Source organism: Ostrea edulis, chromosome 3, assembly GCF_947568905.1.
Source record: "Ostrea edulis chromosome 3, xbOstEdul1.1, whole genome shotgun sequence".
Lineage (NCBI taxonomy): Eukaryota > Metazoa > Mollusca > Bivalvia > Ostreida > Ostreidae > Ostrea > Ostrea edulis.
Window position 1 is genome coordinate 91276255 of NC_079166.1, and position 21603 is coordinate 91297857.

Genomic DNA, 21603 nt, shown 5'->3' on the forward strand with positions numbered 1-21603 from the left:
TGTATTATACAAAGTGACAGCAGAACAAAGCAATGTAATTGAAAAAGTCCAACTTTAATTGAATTCGTTCGCAATATATATTTTATTTCAAATATTTATGAATCAAAATAATGTCACAATCAGTGAGGAAGGAGGGGGGGGGGGTGTGAGAATGACAACGCGGATATAAGAAAAGGGTACCTACATGCACTTGCTTAATGATTTTCAAAATAAGTAATAGTAATTTTCAAATATATATATATATAATGAACTCTTAAATGAACATAACTGCCCTAAGTGAAGAAATAATTAATATAAAGTGAAATTTTCTGTGCTTTATATTAATTATTTCTTCACTTAGGGCAGTTATGTTTTAAGAGTTCATTGCTATTTCTGTGCTTTATATAGAATATTTCGAATGCAATGTGTATCATGTATGATCCTCTTAAATGTACGTTAAATAACTGTATCCCATTTCCATTCTCAATGACCGTGTAGCGTGTGACAGCGTGGCGAGAATTCCATCGTCATCGAAAGCAAGTTTTTTGACTTGCCTAGATGGTTGAGCGGTCTAGCGCGCTGGTTACATGCTGCTAGGAGATTTGGTTCCGCAGGTCGTGAGTTTAACCCCGGGTAGGGGCGGAAGTAGGTATCCACATAAAGTGAAATTTTCTGTGCTTTATATATATATATATATATATATATATATATATATATATATATATTAGTATGAGGTATATGAAGCGGTGGATTCTTAGGATGACTTCCTGTTCTCTCTGTAATTTCTGCTTCCCTTGTTCATAACATTTCTTTTGATTTTCAGAAATGCTGACCTCCCCATACCATTATATATAATATTTCCGTTTTCCCTCCCATTCCGTTTTCCATTCCACGTTTCAGCAACACAATGTTTTATATCTTTGAATCATAGAAAGGACACTGATTGAAATACAAGAATGTTTTGTTTCAACTAGTACTTTGTTTTCTTCTAAAAGCATGCGTACATTTTATTTTCGAAACATGGTTTGATTAATTTTCCGGCAGTAAAAAGTGCCCCCCCCCCCCCCTTTGAGTGCCTGATCGCTATAGTAAAATCATTAATCTACTTTCGGTTTATCTAAGTTAGAGTTATTGATTATCGATGTTCTGGCAAAAAGAAGTGTTTGAAAACAATAATTCAGATGTATTTGAGATAAATATTCATTTCATATTCCAATTTCATTTAGTTGTGAGTACATCTTAAGTATACATACGTTGAAGTATGGTTCCCCTTGGGTCACCCTTTTCAAAAACGTGCAAATCATATGGTGCAAAATGGTGGAAAATTGATCCACAACAGATCAACGGTAGACAGGTAATGTGGATTGATAATTTAACTTTGTTATGATTATTTTTATCAAAATGAAACCAAAACAAAATGTCAATCATGTAGATCTACTTGTTAATATGTGTTAGTTGTTCGTAGACAAAAACAGATGAGGAAACGTATCGATTAGATATAGAAATGTTTAATCTAGAAAGTTTAAATGGCGAGGAAGATCAATTAATGCAACACAGGAACTTATCTCTCTTACAGTATGTGTGTTGATTTTCCTATAAAATGTAATATTTCATCTGGAATGTCACCGATATGTGCTGGTTTGAATGCTTATAGACTTAATTAGTAATATTTATCTTACCATGTGTTGATGCTTGCAATGTTTATTCAATGCTAGTATTGCTAATTTGAATGTCCCATTTTGTTTCAATGCTAGAGATGTTGATTTTGAATGGTGTAAAATAATCGTGTTCGCTTTCACATTTTCCTCCCCGTCTCAATGACTGCTTGACCAATTTCAATAAAACCTGGTGCACAACAGCTCAGGGTAAAGATTTCAAGATTATTCAAATGAATGGTCACGTCCCCTTTAAAGGGGAGATAATTACGAAAGGCATAAATAGGGTAGGGTCGTCAAGATTTTTCTTTGCTCCCGTGGGTTGGATAGGATCACAAAAAGGGATCATGGGTTTAAATGTGAATTTATAGAGAAATATTAGAAAATCCCCTCAAAAACCACTGGGTCAGAAAAATTCTTTACAGGAAACCTTCCTGGCATAGTGTTGATCATGGTCACAGGGGTAGGGTGAGGACGTGAACGGGGAAGCCAATTTTTATATGCTGAAATATTTAATTTATTTATTGATTCACCAAGCATGTTGGCATACAATCATGTCACACAACATGAGATATATCATGATGATAAACTAAATACCAGCAGTTCATTTTGTATACATATTTGTAAATACAAGTATATATTTGGCATGTACCTGTGATATCAAACTGTACATGTATATAATTTAAAATTGCACATAACATCAATTAAATATTATTTTAGCACTTTACATTTGGTGCGCAATTGAAAACATCGTGTAAAAATGCATGGTATATCCAGGGATCCGTGTTTGCTCAACTCTCTATTTTGTATTGATTACAGGAGTTATGAGATTGATCACCGTTCGATATATTCACCTTTTACATAATCGTCTAGCATGGACTACATTCACAGGGTTACATAGTGATTTACAATGGTTGTCCTTTGATATATCCTCATTTGATTTGAAAATGTTCAAAGCGTAATGTTTCTTCCTTATCTGCTGATACATGAAACAGTCATATAAAAATGTACTTAATCTTCAACAGTAGTTTTGCAAAACTGACGAAAAATAGAAAAAAACGATATATTTTTTTTTAATTACAAGATTTTGTAAGTCATAATTCTTTGTAAATGTACTGTAAAATAGTAATTTTCCACGATTAGAGAATTCGGTATTTTGGAGTTACATGTTAATATCATCAATATACATGCAGTGGTTTTTCAAGTAGTTGTAATATGTGCTTTCATTAATATCTAGTGATGAAAGACTTAGTTTTTTCTTAAATCTATTATTTGTCCCTGCCACTTTTCCTGTATGACATTATTTTAAAGGTTATCATATCTCAGCAATCATAAGTATTGAATCTTCAATTTCATTTTCATCATAACTTTTCAGTGTTTTGTAGAAATTGAACATAGAGAGGAAAGCTTTAAAGAAGATGGGGGAATGTCCCAGTTCTTATTTAATGGCTAAATCTGAAGCGTTCTTCTGTACACCCAAAAATGTCTTTTGATATTAAATGCTGTATTTTTTCATAGGGTTAATGTTGATATTCAAGTCTGAACTCCAAATTTCAGAACCCTATATAATGATAGATTCATTAAGAGTAGATTCAAGTTTTAAAAGTGTTTACAAATAATTTATTATAAAAGGGTAAGGACTGTTTGGTTGCGTAAAAAGCTTACCGTGCATGGTCAGTTAGCTGTGCAGCTGCATATTTAAGTTAACCATTACAACTGAAAATAATTCCCAAATACTTATATTCATGTGTAATATGAATTATTGAGTACTTATAACAGTGTTGAAATTTGCCAGTTTTCTTATTTGTGAAAATCATTGCATATATTTATTAAGGTTAACAATTATTTTTTCTTTCCTTCGTGCAATATTCTGAAATATTGGAAAAATCTTTAAAAATATGTTCTGACCTATTCAAGCTAGGTCTTTCATATTTTGTATTTATTTTTTTACGATAGAATTTGATTTGATGCAATGGTATCTGATACCATGACCTTGACATGAAAGTGTGACCAACATGTACTCTTGATAAAAATTTAATCTATGCAATATGCATATATTCAAGATAGATCTTTCGAATCATGAATATAAATTTCATATGACAAGAGCTTACCTTTCATATCATATCATCTGACTTGGTGATTTTGACCTTGGCGTTTGCCCTACTTCAAAAAGTCCTGACCTATTCCATATTTCTTGACCTATTTAAGGTAAGACTTTGACATTTCGCTTGTAATTTGGTTATAACAAATTGTTGTTTTACTTTGGTGTTTGATATTCTGTTCTTGGTCTGGACGGTTGGTATATTTTGGATAAACATCTGACCCATTCAATATCTTCTCAACTAATTACGATTGAGCTATCATGTTTTGTATACAGATTTTTTTATGATAAGGTCAGTCATGAAAGGTGAAGATAACGAACAATGATGTATGACCTTGTGACATTGGTTTTAATCAGAACAGCAATAACGTGTTAGTCACTAGACAACTCCTTATACTGTGGTTTCATTTTCGGTTTGATGTGATCCTTTGGGACTAGATTGGGGTCACAATATGGGGTCAAAATCTTTGCTGGGAATAAAGATTGATAAAAAATCTCTAAAATCACAACACCTGAAGAAAGGAAGGGTCAACGAGAATCAGGTGAGCGATGTAATCCATGGGTCTATTGATTTTTTCAGAATCCTAATTAGAAAATTACAAAAAGCAGGATTCAAACAGGCGACTAGACTTGTTGCCTTGAATCTTTAGAACACGATATGTCCATATTCTACTGTATTAATAGAAGGTGAACATTGCAAGGCTCATGTTAATTTTCCTATAGGTGTTGTGTGAAAGATCGATGAATCAAAGTTATTCTAATATATTATAAAACTAATTGAAACTCACGTCTTGATTCAAACATTTTTGAAAATAAGTTTAAAAGACGCGTATAAACAAAAAATAGCCAAACTAATTTCAGTTTAAATCAAGCAGTAAGCAATTTATATATTTTTTCCTTTAAAGTACATGGGTATATCCCCGAATTTCAGGGGAAAAACTGGGGGAAAAACTGCCTCCGTGAAACAAAATAAATTTAGCGTGAACATGTTGTTCGAGTTTTCATAGTAAAACTGTTGCATTAACATTTCGTTTCACGGGGGCATTTTGTTGAATATTTTTAATTTTAAAAAATGAAAGCAATTTCACTAATTTTATTTTCCATTTCACATGAACGTAAATTTTCCATTGAAGATAATTTCGTACGGCTTGGAGTGGTTAAGACCGTCGACTTCTAAATATGAAGGCATGATTTCTATTTCTAAACGACCTGGTTCGAATCCCCGATGGACATTTAATTTGTACATATTATATTTTCAATCTATGTTCCTTTAAACATACTTTTACTCTTTACAAAATGTTTCATGTCAAAGGAACTCCCCACTTTATCTGTGACATATGGCCACCAATGATTTAATAAATCATCAGCGTTTGAATTTTGCCATTTACAGTGTCCCACGATGTTTATTAATAGCATAATTTATAGGTTTGGTATTTCAATTTACTGAAAAGCTCGTCAACATTAAAAGCTATACCGTCCTTTGAAGTGGGAATTGTCTGGTTTTGTTACATCGCTATTGATATCCATCGAATGACCGGTTTTTGAAGTTTTTGTTTATATTGAACAAAGATACAATGCTGGATCCAGTAAGTGTTCTACCAAGCCCCTATCTTTGCTCCTCACGAAAATGTTAACAGCTGTGAAGGAGAAACTTCAAACATACTTTGCGACTACATATGCCAGAAGTGGTGTTAATCAAATGTGGATTCTAAACAATTCTAAAGAACTTTTAGTAAACTTGAAATCACAGAATTTTTCCCAAATCAATAGCATTAAAACCTATGACTTTTCAACACTATACGCGACCATTCCTCACGATAAATTAAAGACTAGACTTTTTGACATCATAGACAGTTGCCTCTTCAACAAAAACGGAAAACGGAAATATTCATATCTAGTGATCAGTCATTCAAAAACTTACTTTATTAAACACCACTCTGATTCCACGCACAAGTACTCTGAAGTTGAAATAAAAAATATGCTAGAGTTCCTCATTAACAATATCTTCGTGTTCTTTGGTGATCAGGTCTTCCAACAGTCTGTTGGAATTCCCATGGGCACGAATTGTGCTCCTTTGTTAGCTGACCTGTTTTTATATTCATATGAAGCAGAATTTATTCAAAAACTTCTACGTGAGAAGAAAAAATCTTTCGCTGTGACCTTCAATTCGACTTTTAGATATATCGGTGACGTTTTGTCTATTAACAATGATAGCTTTCATTCATATGTCGATTTGATATATCCCTGTGAGCTCGAAATAAAGGACACCACAGAGTCGTCCACTTCTGCTTCATACTTAGATATTTTATTGAAAGTAGACATTAACGGCACACTAACAACTCAACTGTATGACAAACGGGATGATTTCAGCTTCTCCGTCGTCAACTTCCAACATTTATGTAGCAATATTCCATTATCACCTGCATATGGTGTTTATATATCTCAACTGATTCGATATGCAAAAGCTTGTTCTGGGTATAGTCAGTTTTTAAATCGAGGTAAGCTACTGACAAACAAGTTGATGGTACAGGGAGTTCAACAGTCTAGATTGAAGTCAGCATTTCGAAAATTCTATTGTCGTTATAACGATCCAGTTCGTCAATACAACCTCGCATTGGGTCAAATGCTGTCTGACGTGTTTCATACCGATTGTTAAGCCGTTCTTGGCACACTGATTTTGACTGCGGATAACTCCGTTTACCTGATCAGGATATGGGGCTCACGGCGGGTGTGACCAGTCAACAGGGGGTGCTTACTCCTCCTAGGCACCTGATCCCACCTCTGGTGTGTCCAGGGGTCCGTGTTTGCCCAACTATCTATTTTGTATTGCTTGTAGGAGTTATGAGATTAATCACTGTTTGTTATCTTCACCTTGCATTGAACACAAGGTTTTCCAGATTTCTCCTTTCTATTCTAATTTTTCTTTTTCTAAGAAACAAAATCATATTCAAAAGTTAAGATCGTACAATATAATGTCGGTGATGGAATTCATAAAACTCTGCAATACCTACCCCTTTTTTAATTCTACCTCATTTACCTCTCTTGACCTCATGTTGACCTTCTGAATATAAAATTAGCCACGTGATGATCTGTGTCAAGCTAGTACTCTAAATACTTTTCAGGCAGAAGGTATTGTCAACTACATGTATACACACCAAAATAAGGGAGAGGGGGAGGAGACAGTCCTGTTGCTACCTTCCTGTGTTATTTTGATTTAAATAGACAAAGAATACATTTAAACATATTCCCCCTCTCTCTCTCTATCTCTCTCTCTCCACGCACATCAGGGGATTTTAAAAAGTTCAAGTTATATAAATAGCACATTGTTGCCGTGGGATTTAAATATCGCATATAAAGGAAAGCCGTATCAATTTTGGTAATAATTCTTTAGCTTTCGATATATCCATGTGAACGCGAAATGAAAGACACCACAGAGTCGTCCACTTCTGCTTCATACTTAAATATTTTATTGAAAGTAGGTATAAACGGAAATCGAAGAACTCAACTTTATGACAAACGTGATGGTTTCCATTATCACTTGCATATGGTGTGTATATCTAAACTGATTCGATACCCAAGCTATTGGTCTTCGTGTGATACAAGTTGATGATGCAAGGGTTTCAACATTTTGACTTTTCCATACCGATTGTTAGACCATTCTTTATACACTGATTTTGACTACGCATAGTTCCGTTTACATGATCAAGATAGGGCTCACTGCGGGTGTGACCGGCCGACAGGGGATGCTTACTCCTCCTAGGCAACTGATCTCACCTTTGATATATCCAGGGGTCCGTGTTTTGCCAACTATCTATTTTGTATTGCTTATGGGAATCATGAGATGTTTCACTGTTCGTTATCTTCACCTTTCACCTAACACATGCATGACGACTGAAGCACCCCACATTAAACTCGAATCTTGATCGAACTTGAAAGCCTTTGGCACTGTTAAAAAACTGAAAACACTTGGCAAAGACCTTGATTATAATGTTTCCCTTAATATTACAAAAAGCAGGATTCAAATAGGAGACTAAACTTGTTGCTTTGAATCTCTAATACAGGTGCTTTTTACAACTTCTGCTGAGAATCTGCTCACCCAGTACCAGCATGAATGTTGTCACTATTAAAGTTCATAAATATAAGGACTATAATGTTTATAAGGATACATTTTTATAAGGATAAGGACTATATGGTTTATAAGGATAAGGATTATAAGGATAATGTTTATAAGGATTAATGTTAAAACAATTAATTAACAATTAAGTTTATGTATTGTATTCTGTAGGTCGTGGCCACAATCACCAACTCAAAAATAAACTATTACATGTATGATAATTTACACTTATCTTCATCGTTTTTAATAATTGTCGTAATAACATATAAAACAGTTTAAAACAAATAAACAGAACATCTGAAAAGATGCGTTTTGCGTTTTAAACTAGACAGTGAAGTACATCGTCTGAGTTTCAAATGCAGAGAGTTGGAAGTGATTTTCTCTCAAACTATGGGATGTTGTACAACTTTGTCACCAGCTAATTCGTGTCTAGCAACAAGGAAGCGCCTTAAACAGGAATAGTAGGTCGAGCACCTAAGACAACTGGTCCAGTATAATCAAATCTGATTTCAGATCAATTCTACGTAAGGGGAGACCAATGACGCCTAGAACACGGCCTGTAATTAATCTGATTCAGTAGTAGACGTGTGCTCAGACACAGACAACACGTAATTTAACAACAAAGTATTTCTAGCGCCGATATCTCATAAAATAAAATCTGAACAGGTTTAAATACCCAATTTTAAGTTAACATTAAGAAATGTGTATTTCTAGCCCGAAGTGTACAGCTTATATAATCCTTTTCCAAAAGATCAACAACCCGGCAATGAAGGTATATGACAGAAAAGAAGTTAATCTCTCCTGGCTATGGAATTCAATAATTCAGCGAAATGAGGTGTTTCTTTCTCCTGAACGAGCTTTCAATTTCGTTAATGGTCAGAACAATCCCTTAAGTCAGCAGAAATCAATCACAAAGTCAATTCAGAGATTGTAAACAATTTATTTACAATTATTTAGAGAGAAAAAAATATATCAATAACAAATCAACTTTCAGTAGGTATATAAATTCAGTGTCCGATATAGCTTTAATACCAATCTGAAATCCCATACGAGATTATAAACTATCCCAAATCTGCGCTTTAATCCAAAATATTCAAAATTTAAAGTTCATAAGTCAGGGTCCCTAAACATTTTTATGCTAAAATGAAGTTTCCAGGCCTTTCATTTTTTACGATTCAAATACATAGGGAATACTGCAAAATTAATGTTACATAATCTTTATATGTAAAACTTATACGGTACCACTTTTGATGCACCAGATGCGCATTTTTTAATTCACAAAACATAAAATAAAATATAATGAATGTGGGCTTGGTCACATATGCCAATCAAGTACAAATATATTACTCAACAATATCATCATTATTGAATACGTGTAAAATGATTGTGATAGCAGGCGGAGGACAAGGGTCTGCATAATAGAGACTAATTTTGAATTACATGTATATATATATAATCTGATTAATTTCAAATTTGTTTTTATTGCTACCTCGCAATGTTTCAGAAAATGACGTGATGACTTTGATATTCTAATTATGGCGGAGAGCCCAACCTCCATAGATAGCCGAGGAGATGAGGAACTGGTTTGTGTAGGTATCTAATATGAATGATACATATTGCATCAGCATATACGTAAATGTGTAATGCCAAAATCCCTCATGTAAAGGTTTTGTATATACTTCACTAATCATAGTCTTGTACATCTCCAAATCATTGATAAAACAGCTGACATCAACATGCTCCTCAAACTTTCTAGTTCAAACACTATAATGTATTTACCATAATGTGTATAGGATCCTGTTAGAACACGATGCAGGATATATACTGATAATCACAGCACTACAGACCTAGGTGTCGATCGACCCGGAGCACCAGCTCAACCAAGGATCAAACAGAAGAGGAAGAGCTCAGGTAACTACATCAGTGTAAAACTTACAGGTAACTACAATAGTATAAAACTGACAGGTAATTAAATATAAATGACAGGTAATTACAGACAGCTACAACAGTATAAATATGACAAGTAACTATGACAGTATAAAACTAACACGTAATTATAGATAAAACTGACAGGTAACTACATCAGTATAAAACTCACAGATAACTACAGTAGTATAAAACTGACAGGTAACTACAGCAGTATAAAATGGACAAGTAACTACATCAGTATAAAACTATGGCAGTATAAAAATGACAGGTAACAACAGATAAAACTGAAGGGAAACTACAACGAACGGCGAAGATAATGAACAGTGATCAATTTCATAACTTCTATAAGCAATACAAAACAGAGAGTTGGCAAACACGGACTCCTGGACACACCAGAGATGGAGTCAGGTGTCAAGGTGGAGTAAGCATCCTATGCCTACCGGGCACACCTGCCTTGAGCCATATATCTTGATCTGGTAAACACAGTCATCCATAGTCAAAATCAGTATGTCAAGAACGGACTAACAATCGGCATTAAACACGTCAGACACTATTAGACCCAATGATATATTGTATTGGCAAACTAGATCGTTATAATACAGAATTTGCGAAATGCTGGTTTCAAACGAGACTGTTGGGACCCCCGCACCATCAACTTTAGTCTGATTCGATTTAAACACTGCCCATACGTAGAACAAGCTATTGTGTATCCAATCAGTTGATAGATGTATACACCATATGCAGATGATACATGTACAGTACCCGTAACGTTATTCTTGACATTCCTATCGTGTTTTATCGTGCGTGTATCCTATCGTATCGTGCATGTATCATATCGTATCGTGCGTGTATCCTATCGTATCGTGTTTTGCGTTTATGAGGTTTTCCGTTTTCTATCGTGTTTTGCGTGTATCAGGTTTTCCGTTTATCGTGAACATCTTTTACCGTGTAGCTTTGGAAACTATCGGGATTGTATATTAAATCCAATGAAAAAGTACGATAATTTTCGAAAGCTTTATTCGTTTTAGGAATCGAGAAAAGACAGTATATTTAAAGGAGAACATAAAGCTGTCGAATTTAAGGCAGAAGAGAAAAAGAGATATTGTCTGTCCAGAGAGGGTAAAAATTTATCACAATTTCATTCTAAGTAGTATGAAAAGTAGGCAGTGGTTTGCCGAGGAATCCGTGGACTGTAAATCTGAAAACCCCTTCTGAATCATCTGAAGTTCATCTAGAAACAATTATTTGTAATCAACACTAACAGAGAACTTCATTTAAATTACATATTGTTTATTACATATATGGACAAGGTACGTTTGGGGCCAAATTTGGCCCCGCGTCCAAATTAAATGATATTTCTCAAAATTCCTTCATATGGTGTATACTTCTATAAAATGGTTATGATGTCTTCGTAAAAAGCTTTACTTATGTATAAAACATATATAAACACAGTATAGTTTACGATACCGTTGTGCCATTTTGACGTTACTTTAAGCGACGTCATGAACAAGAAAGCTATGTCATGAACTCAATATGAAAGTAATCCAATTTATGTCGCCATATGCTCAAAGTTTTATTAAACAAATGTGCACTATGATTTTTATTTGAAAAATTTAATTGATTTTTTCGGAAAGTTTTAATCAATTGTAGATGGTTCGATGCGGCGGATGCTGTGATTTGAAGGAAGATTGGTGTAATTGTATTTAAGAATTGTAGAGCAACCCATATATATTCATTCAATTTTAACATTGTATTTACATTTGCATCCAATTTGCATTGTTTTAATCTAAATTAAATGAATATCATATATATACGTAGCGCATGGTTACCTTAAGTTATTCTTATGTGTATATGTACACATTGTTCTTTTTTTCGAGCGCACTAACTGTTTTCAGCAAAGGAACACGCACTGACCAATGCTACATTGGATTGTACATGTAGTAAAAAGAACATGAAATCCATTCAGAATATGTGAAAAGAAATATTATTAAACGAACTTTTAAAAAAAAAATCAACACATGACAATGGGACCGAATGTGAACCTTATAGGATGTGATAAGATTTAGAAACAATGTGATAAGTTCTACACAAGAGTTGACACTGACACCATGATAAACCCTACAAAAAATAATCGTGTCGGTATTATATTCAATGTTTTAGCATATGAACTTGCATCTATTAATTAGACTCTTTATTTGAAAAAAAATATATATATATATACAGGCTCCTGACAATTATCTTTATATAACAAATCTTTCAATGCATTAGTATTTACGCAAAGGAAAAAAGTTTGAATCATAAATCATATTCGTTGTCTCAAACCACATCCGAAGTCCGCATGGGAGAGGATTGTATATTTTTGAAACCCAACACCCCCCCCCCCCCCCCCATTCTACCTTTTGATACATGCCGATTTAGTCGGATATATGAAAACAACCTTGGTTTTCCTGTCTAATAAATCATTCAACAATTCCTTTTCAGCCAGTTTCTAATGATGAATGAAGCAGAGACTGTCTTTTAATAATATCAAAGTCAATCACTATGACAGTGCATCAGCATATATAATGCCGTCAGTCAAGGATATTTATATTTTCCGACAATTGTCAAAATAATGAAAGGTGTAAGATCTAATCAGTTTTTGACACTAAGTTTTTCCCACTATACTAGTGAAAAAGACTACTAGAATATATAATTTACAAGTCCTGCTGATTTGTGACTAGTCCGGCTGCTGAAAGTAGACGCCCGAGTCGCGATACGATGAGGGGGAGAGTGCGGGAGGGGCTTTTTTCCTCTTAAAGAGGGTGGGGATCCGGGAAAATTTTTAGATTCTAGATGCAAATTGTTCATTTCAGACATATAAAGGAACATTTTATGACCAAATCTAGCCTCTTTTTCCTGATTCTCTTATCAAACCATCATATTTATGCTTGAATAGCATGAAGAATACATCGATGTGTAGCATAGTACCGTATTTTGTCGAATATGATAAACACTTTTTTTCAAGAAAATTACTACAGAACGTAAAATTGTAGAAAATATTATACTTAACAATATGTACATAATTAAATTATTATAAAACAGCCAATTAAGTTTCATTCGATCTGACATTCATATTAGATATTCATCATCGTGCAAAAGTGCCACGATATCATCATACCATGACCATGACCGGCACATGTTTTTCGAAGCCATCGTTGTGTACAAGGACTTCGTTACTTGATTTTGTCAGACACCTATTTAGGGTACTTTCTGCATGCTGCACGATTTCCATGGATCTGGGAATATACAATTTTCTTTTGTAGTAAAGGACATACGACTGACATACTTCATCTATCTAAATGCAGCGAAATTTCGGAGAGTTATGTTTGAATTTATTTCCCTATCGTTTCCAAATAATGGTAGTGTACGATTACAACACATTGAACAATTGTTCAATATTTTTACTTTATTTCTATAACATCGGTTATTTGAATTATTTGAAGTTTAAACAAAGAAAACATCGAGTGTTTAAACTTTAATGCTACAAAATATCATGCTTTGCTAAAATTAATATATTATTACCACGCTGTATCGAAATTCCTGTGCTTTGTTGAGAACTTACATTATTTCCACAAAGCTTTCTAATGAAATTGAAAAAAAAAGTCAAGAATACTGCTTGGTTAAAATGTTTACATTAATCACCGGTAATTATGTAAATTGGGAAAAGGATATCAAACAATCGTTCCAGTTTTATACAAATGATAATATCGTGCTCTGGTTTAGTGCTCATTACATGCAACTTTAATTCCAAAGGGGAGGGGGTGTCCGGACCTCCACTCTAGATCCGCGCATGATTCGGATATAGTCATTAAATTAAACGGTGTTTTGTGCACATGCCACTAAATGCTAAATGACCGACGGTGAGTGGGATGGTTAAAGTGTAAATGCAGGAAAAGAAAGTTCTCCTTATGTGTGAAAATCGCGTTCTATTACTTCAACACCAGTTCCACGATTTAATGATGAAAATAGTAACCAATGACTAGCTATCATGTATTTTTAAATAAGACTATGTCACAGAACACGTGCGTCAGTTATCGACAAATGTAAGGCGATTCTATAAACAAATTATTACAGCGACGTACATGTAGCAACAGGGGAATTTGGCCGATACATTCTTTTGTTTTAAGAATGTAGTTTTACCATAAATTTTACATGCGAATTTTGATTTACCCCCCCCCCTTTATGGTAGAACTGAATATTTGCGAAAATTTAAGCATGAAACGATTAGAGTCGTAGTTCTGTTGACATTGATTGTAAATTCAGTCAGAATCGTTCATTTCTACTAAAAATGTTTTCTTAAGAAATGTTTTTTATCTATTTTTTTTTTTTACATGTAATGATCGGGGTTCACCGGGTTTTGTCCTATTGGAACATACCATACAAGCGTATACTTTATCTTTTAGCTTACAAATGGGTAATAATTTAGATATCTAGATATGACATCGTTCATCTATCAACTACCAATATTCACTCTTATAGCAGGGTAGATGCGAATATTCCATTACCAAATATATCATGGAGTAACTTCTCCTAAATGAGTTCGACAACTTTGTAATATAAACGACAGATCGATGAAGTTGGAATTGTTTTGATAGGAAACATGCATGTCATAAAACTACAGGTACTGAAACATGTAAACAATGAACAATACGTTGTGATGAATTGATTTTCAAGTGTATATATTTAAAGCCTGTATGTTTACCTTGGAACTAATTCAATTTCTACGGGGAAAATATAACCGAATTTTGCATTCGAACTCTCGCACTATTATGCTTTGGTATAAAGGTACCGATTAAGCTATCACGCTTTCATTTTCGATATTATTAAACTTTTTTATTTTATAAACAAAGATTGCATTCGGTTGCACACCTGCATTTTTTTTAAAAAGCCAGGCCAAAGCCATAATAAAATTCTTACTTAATAACATACATATTATGTATCATGAGTGGGTTTTTAATTCAGATGGACAATCATTAGATGTGTCTGACATAATGCTTAATACAATATTAGAATAGCATATGAAATTACACATGCAACATACCCAAAAAGTTATAATTAGCCTAAATGTACGTTAGAATATTATGACTGGCAAGGCATATTTAAATATGTATTTAGATACGCATTGTAGCCACCACAGTATATGCACACCAATTTAGAGGGATAATTCATATCATAAACCATCTATGATAAAAAAAAATATGTGATTGAACCTTGCCACGTGTTACATTAATTGCGTTGATATCATTGCGTATCTATATCAAACATAAAACAAGTAAAATTGGAAACGAAAATATCTGTGTCGAAGATTCCAATTCTCTGATTACACACTATTTTCTTCAATCCAAACAACGTAGAGTCTTAAAAAATTTAATATGCTGTACATATGCATATTAATTATTCATTAAACTTGTACATATGAACACCATCAACGTTGAAATTTAGAACACGGGAAATGGTTAAACGTTAAATTTAATAGTCTGCTCATTTACCAACAAAGTCGAAAATTCGCTCATTACTGACTTTCAACATGATTAATTTGTACACAAAATATCTTTGTGGTTGTTGTATGTGCTCTATCTTAAAAATGGTTTCAAAAGCATAAAAAACGGCGAATTTCGGCGATTTCGGTAAATCATGTCAATCGGAGAGAAGGAAAATGACGTCACAAAACATATTACGTCACTATTTTTCACATGTATCATCAGGGCCAATGCCCTAGTGCATAATCATAATGATTAAACCAAGTGAAACCACATTTTAAATTTATCCTAATTTTGTGGCGAAATTTGGGCCTTAACGTACCTTGCTCTTTTGATAAAAGCTCTTTTCTTCCGATTTTTTCCCCACCTGTGTTCTATTTATATACCCACTACTGAACTTGTGCGCGTCTGGGTATCACCCGTGTTTTGACTGCAAACATTCTCAGGGATATTGTATTTCACGCATTTAGAAGAATAAGTTTTAAAAGGGTGCAAGGGTGTTGCATCTCCCAAGAGTCTGTCCAACTGGGCACGACTCAGCTGTCATCGTTGTTTTTTTTTTACTTGTACTTGTACACTTGTACATGTACCAATAGTAGTACGGGTAGATACTGAAAATTAATGCCGGTTTTGATGATTATTTGAAACATTTGTTACACACTGAACTTAAAAAAAATGTAATCGTTTCAAAATTGTGAATTTAAAAAAAGCCGTGTTTTATTTATTTATTTTTTTGATAGTTTATTTATATTTTGTTATTAATTTAAGATATCAACCCAAATACATATGTTCAAATTACTTATGAATATCAATTATCACTCATAATGTAGAAATATCTAACGTATGAAGATTTGGTGTAATGGAGTGTATCTTTTTTAAAGCGGTCATGATGAAAATAATTGTAATTGTTAAATGACCGGTGAACTTAGAGCTTGGTGGAAAATAACCCCCTCCTCGCTACACACAAAATATTACTTGGTTTTATTCCACATTCAAGATAATAGACATGAGAATAAGAGAGCTACTGAAGCATGATATCACTACATTATATTACATTTAGTTAATTCCCTGTATAATTTATATATTAAACATTAGGTGACAATATAATTTTAGAACCATTGGTTGGGAAAATTCATATAGATATCAAATAATGAATTAAATACCGTATGTAGTTTAGTTTTCTGATTTTAGCTGTGATAGCGTAAAAAATTGAAATAAAAATATTTTTTTAAAAGTACGACCGTGTATTAAAGCAAGGTGAATTACTGTGTATTAATTAATGTGTATTAAAGAAAGTATACGTTTTAGGTGTATAACGAATATTGAAATCATTCGGTATTATTAACAACATAATGTAATTATGTTGTCGGTATCAAAATTCCGTTCTGTCTAAATCGTTTCTAAATTTACAACATTTCTATCGGGTTCTCCGTTTATCGTGAAGATCGTTTATCGTGTTTTGCGTTTATCAGGTTTATCGTGAAGATCGTTTATCAGGTTTTGTGTTTATCAGGTTCATCGTGTATCCTATCGTATCGTGCGTGTATCCTATCGTATCATGCGTGTATCCTATTGTATCGTGCGTGTATCGTGTTATATCTTTTATCATGTCAAGAATAACGTTGCGGGTACTGTAAAGGAATATTGCCATGTCATAGCAATCCAGTTCTTCAATACAGCCTATCATTGGGTCAAATATTGTCCGATGTGTTTTATACCGATTGTTAAGCCGTTCGTGGCACAATGATTTTGACTGCATTTTCCTGATCAGGATATAGGGTTCATCGGTGGATGTGACCGGTCGATAAGGGATGCTTACTCCTCCTAGGCACATAATCCCAACTCTGGTGTATCCAGGGGTTCATGTTTGCCCAACTATCTATTTTGTGTTGCTCGTATGAGTTATGCGATTGCTCACTGTTCGTTACCTTTACCTTGCATAAAAGAAAGAGAAAAATACAGATAAAACTGACAAGTGATCAAAGATAAAACTGACAGTTTAATATAACAATATAGATTTGATAGCAGCAGTATATACATGGAAATAACAACAACAACATATAACCGAAAAGTGTTTACAAACGTATAAGCCTGGCAGAGAAGGACATATAAAATTGACGCGTAATTACAACAGCATACAAATGAGAGGTAAAAACAACAATATCAAATTGATACAAAAATAAAAGTAACTGGTAAATGGAGCTGTATAAAACTAATATGTAACTCCAGCAGCATGGAATTGACAGGTAACTAAAAACAAAATGTAAAGTGACTACAGCAGCATAGAACTAACAGGTAACTAGACACTTATTGCAAAGCAGCAAGGAGGTCTTCCATTTCTTGTGACTCCTCAATCCCAGTATAATACTGACAGACAACTATAGCATGTGTAACTGCCAGGTAACTACAGCAGTATAAAACTGACAGGTAACTACAGCTTTATAAAACTGACAGGTAACTACACCAGTACGAGATTGACAAGTAACTACACCAGTATAAAACTGACAGGTAACTACACCAGTATAAAACTGACAGGTAACTACAGCAGTATAAAACTGACAGGTAACTACAGCTTTATGAAACTGACAGGTAACTACACCAGTACAATACTAATAGGTAACTACAGCAGAATAAAACTGACAGGTAACTACAGCAGTATTAAACTGACAGGTAACTACAGCAATATAAAACTTACAGGTAACTACAGCAGTATAAAACATATAGGTAACTACAGTAGTATAAAACTGAGAGGCAACTATAGCATGTATAACTGACAAGTAACTACAGCAGTATAAAACGTACAGATAACTACACTAGTACAAGACTGAGAGGTAACTACAGCAGTATAAAATTAACAGGTAACTACGCCAGTATAAAACTGACAGGTAACTACACCAGTACAAGATTGACAGGTAACTACACCAGTATAAAACTGACAGGTAACTACAGTAGTGTAAAACTGACAGGTAACTACAACAGTATAAAACTGACAGGTAACTACAACAGTATAAAACTGACAGGTAACTACAGTAGTATAAAACTGACAGGTAACTACAGCAGTATAAAACTGACAGGTAACTACAGTAGTATAAAACTGACAATAACTACAGCAGTATAAAACTGACAGGTAACTACAACAGTATTAAATGGACAGGTAACTACAGCAGTATAAAACTGACAGGTAACTACAGTAGTATAAAACTGACAGGTAACTACAACAGTATAAAATTGACAGGTAACTACAGTAGTATAAAACTGAAAGGAAACTACAACAGTATAAAACTAACAGGTAACTACAGCAGTATAAAACTGATATATAACTACAGCAGTATAAAACCAACAGGTACCAACACCAGTATAAAACTGGCAGATAACTACAGCAGTATAAACCTGAAAGGTAATTACAGTTGTTTAAAACTGACAGGTAATTACAGTTCTATAAAACTGACAGGTAATTACAACAGTCTAAAACTGATAGATAATTACAGCAGTATAAAAGCGACATGTAATTACAACAGTATAAAACTGATAGGTAATTACAGCAGTATAAAACTGACAGGTAACTACAGTGAAACTTCTGTAAACCGGCCGGCTCTCGAACCGGAAAAACCGGCAATTATAGAAGTTTTATCCCAATATTTACAAAGTAGGTACTGTTCAATTTGATCTGGTGATCTATGATCAATTATCGGCGGAGATTCATCTAATTTTAAACTGAAAGTCTATAGCAGGATACATAAAGAAAACACAGAGGCCTATTATTGGAATTCATCTTACCTATAAAAACTCTGTTTATATTCATCGCTTATGTCATTAACAACTTTGTTTTTACGTTTTAAAAAGTACAGTAGTAAATATGAAATTGTTATTTGAATATTTCTTTGGAATTTTAAGTCTATGGAAACCAAGAAAATTAATCTATCTTCTAATAATTATCATTAACAGTCATGGGTTTGATCTTTATTAACTACCGCTTATATCCATACGATAGTATGGTGAAACAATATGACGTTTGATACTGTATTCATTCAATATATTCCTAACTGTTTTACACATTTTGTACAGAATTTGGAAGGGTCACTTGAATTAGCTAAGTGTCAATTAACACCCTTGACAGCACAGGTAAACAAAATAAATTAAAGAGGCCACTAGTGTTTTTCACACCTCCGGTCGATAATTTCCCACCTGGCCGGTCGGTCAGTCAATTTGCACACCTGGACGATCTTGATCAACCTCTGGCCAAATGTCCTTGTCTTCAAAAAGTGACCGGTATGTTAAGGGTAAATTACACATGTTTGTTAACAATGCACTTTAAAAAGTGGCCGATGTCCGGTTTTCAGCGGTGGCCGGTTTTTTAAGACTTTCTTTGTAAGGAGATGTTAAGATTTCTGCAGGGACTTTGAAAATTGGCGGATATTCAGGGAGAACCGCTTTTCTGGGGTGTCGGTTTGGAGAAGTTTCACTGTACAACAATATAAAACTGACTGGTAACTACAACAGTATAAAATTGACAGGTAAATACAGCAGTATAAAACTGACAGGTAACTACAGGTAAAACTAACAGGTAAATACAGTTGTATAAAACTTTGTAATATGTAACTGTTATCTGATTTACGAAATGGACGCAAGGTCGATTCCTATAACATGGTATTGTGTCATACTGAATATTGTTATTTATCAACGTTTACTGTGTTATAATGAATAATATTATTTATCAACATTTACTGTTTTATAATGAATGATGTTATTTATCAACGTTTTCTGTGTTATAATGAATACTATTATTTATTAACATTTACTGTGTTATAATGAATGCTGTTATTTATCAACGTTTACTGTGTTATAATGAATGTAAAACTTATACGGTACCAATTTTGATGCATCAGATGCGCATGAAATCCGGAATAACTCTGAAGTTTTAGAGCTAAATATAGCCAAAAACAGCGGGCCAAAAAAAGTGGAGCCAAATTCGGCCAAGGATAAGAGCTATGCATGAGGGAGATAATCCTTAATTTTGAAATGAATTTCTAAATTTTATAACAGCAATTAAATATACATCCGTATTTACAAGCTAGTAACGAAGTACTTAGCTACTGGGCTGTAGATACCCTTGGGACTAACAGTCCACCAGCAGAGGCCTCGACCCAGGGGTCATAATGTAAAACTTATACGGTAGCAATTTTGATGCACTAGATGCGCATTTCGACAAATAATGTCTCTTCATTGATGCTCAACCGAAATGTTTGAAATCCGAAATAACTCTGAAGTTTTAGAGCTAAATATAGCCAAAAACAGCGTGCCAAAAAGTGGAGCCAAATTCGTCCAAGGATAAGAGCTATGCATGAGGGAGATAATCCTTAATTTTGAAATGAATTTCTAAATTTTATAACAGCAATTATATATACATCCGTATTTTCAAGCTAGTAACGAAGTACCTAGCTACTGGGCTGTTATTTATTATCTATTATTTATTAACATTTACTGTGTTATAATGAATATTGTTATTTATTAACGTTTACTGTGTTATAATTAATACTATTATTTATTAACATTTACTTTGTGACAATGCATACTATTATTTATTAACATTTACTGTGTTATAATGAATGATATTATTTATTAGCATTTACTGTGTTATAATGAATGATATTATTTATTAACATTGACTTTGTTACATACACAGATCCGTTACCGGATTTAACAAAGGACCAGCGTGTCGTTCTCTACACCCTGTTACTATGTGAGAATGCTTTTGGTGGTGTTCGAATGGATGATGACGTCATTATGGGTGATATTGATGTCAGGAGGACACTGAGTGAGCTGGCGGAGAGACAGCTGGTGCTGTATTTTGATGACAATGTGCCTTTCTGTGTACACCTATGCCAACGTGAAGAGATAATGAGATCTTGCATAGAGAACTGCCTGCTGAGTGACATAGACAAAGACTTCTACTTACAGGTCGCTTCAGGTGGTTCTCTACATACATATGCAGTCGTGTATCTAAGTCAGTCTACTTACACAGAACAGCCCTATCACATCCCTATCACATTAATGAGACTGGTAATAGAGGGACGGGCAAAGGATGCAGTGGGATATCATCAAGGTACTCGTGTTCCCATTAGTTATTATTTATTCAAAAGCTTCTTCATGAGCAAAATGCTGTCTTGCTGTGACCTTCACTTTGATATTTAAATATATCTACTACACATTATCTATCAACCATCGTAATTTTCATGCATATGTCGATTCGATATATTCCAATGAATTTGAAATAATAGAAACCACATTGTCCCCCACTTTTGCTTC

General features: G+C 33.8%; 1 protein-coding gene across 2 annotated transcripts in view; it reads left to right on the forward strand.

Moving 5' to 3' along the window:
* The first annotated feature begins 1203 nt into the window (after positions 1–1203).
* Positions 1204–21603, forward strand: part of LOC125675033 (uncharacterized) — a 55991-nt gene continuing 35591 nt past the window's right edge. The window contains exons 1-4 of one of the 2 annotated variants that reach the window (XM_056159394.1): positions 1204–1333; positions 9354–9438; positions 9643–9760; positions 20981–21400. In XM_056159394.1, the coding sequence (XP_056015369.1) occupies positions 9385–9438; positions 9643–9760; positions 20981–21400 (592 nt within the window). In that variant the 5' untranslated portion in view covers positions 1204–1333; positions 9354–9384. The remainder of the gene's footprint in view (positions 1334–9353; positions 9439–9642; positions 9761–20980; positions 21401–21603) is intronic. The other variant, XM_056159395.1, reaches the window with a different exon arrangement.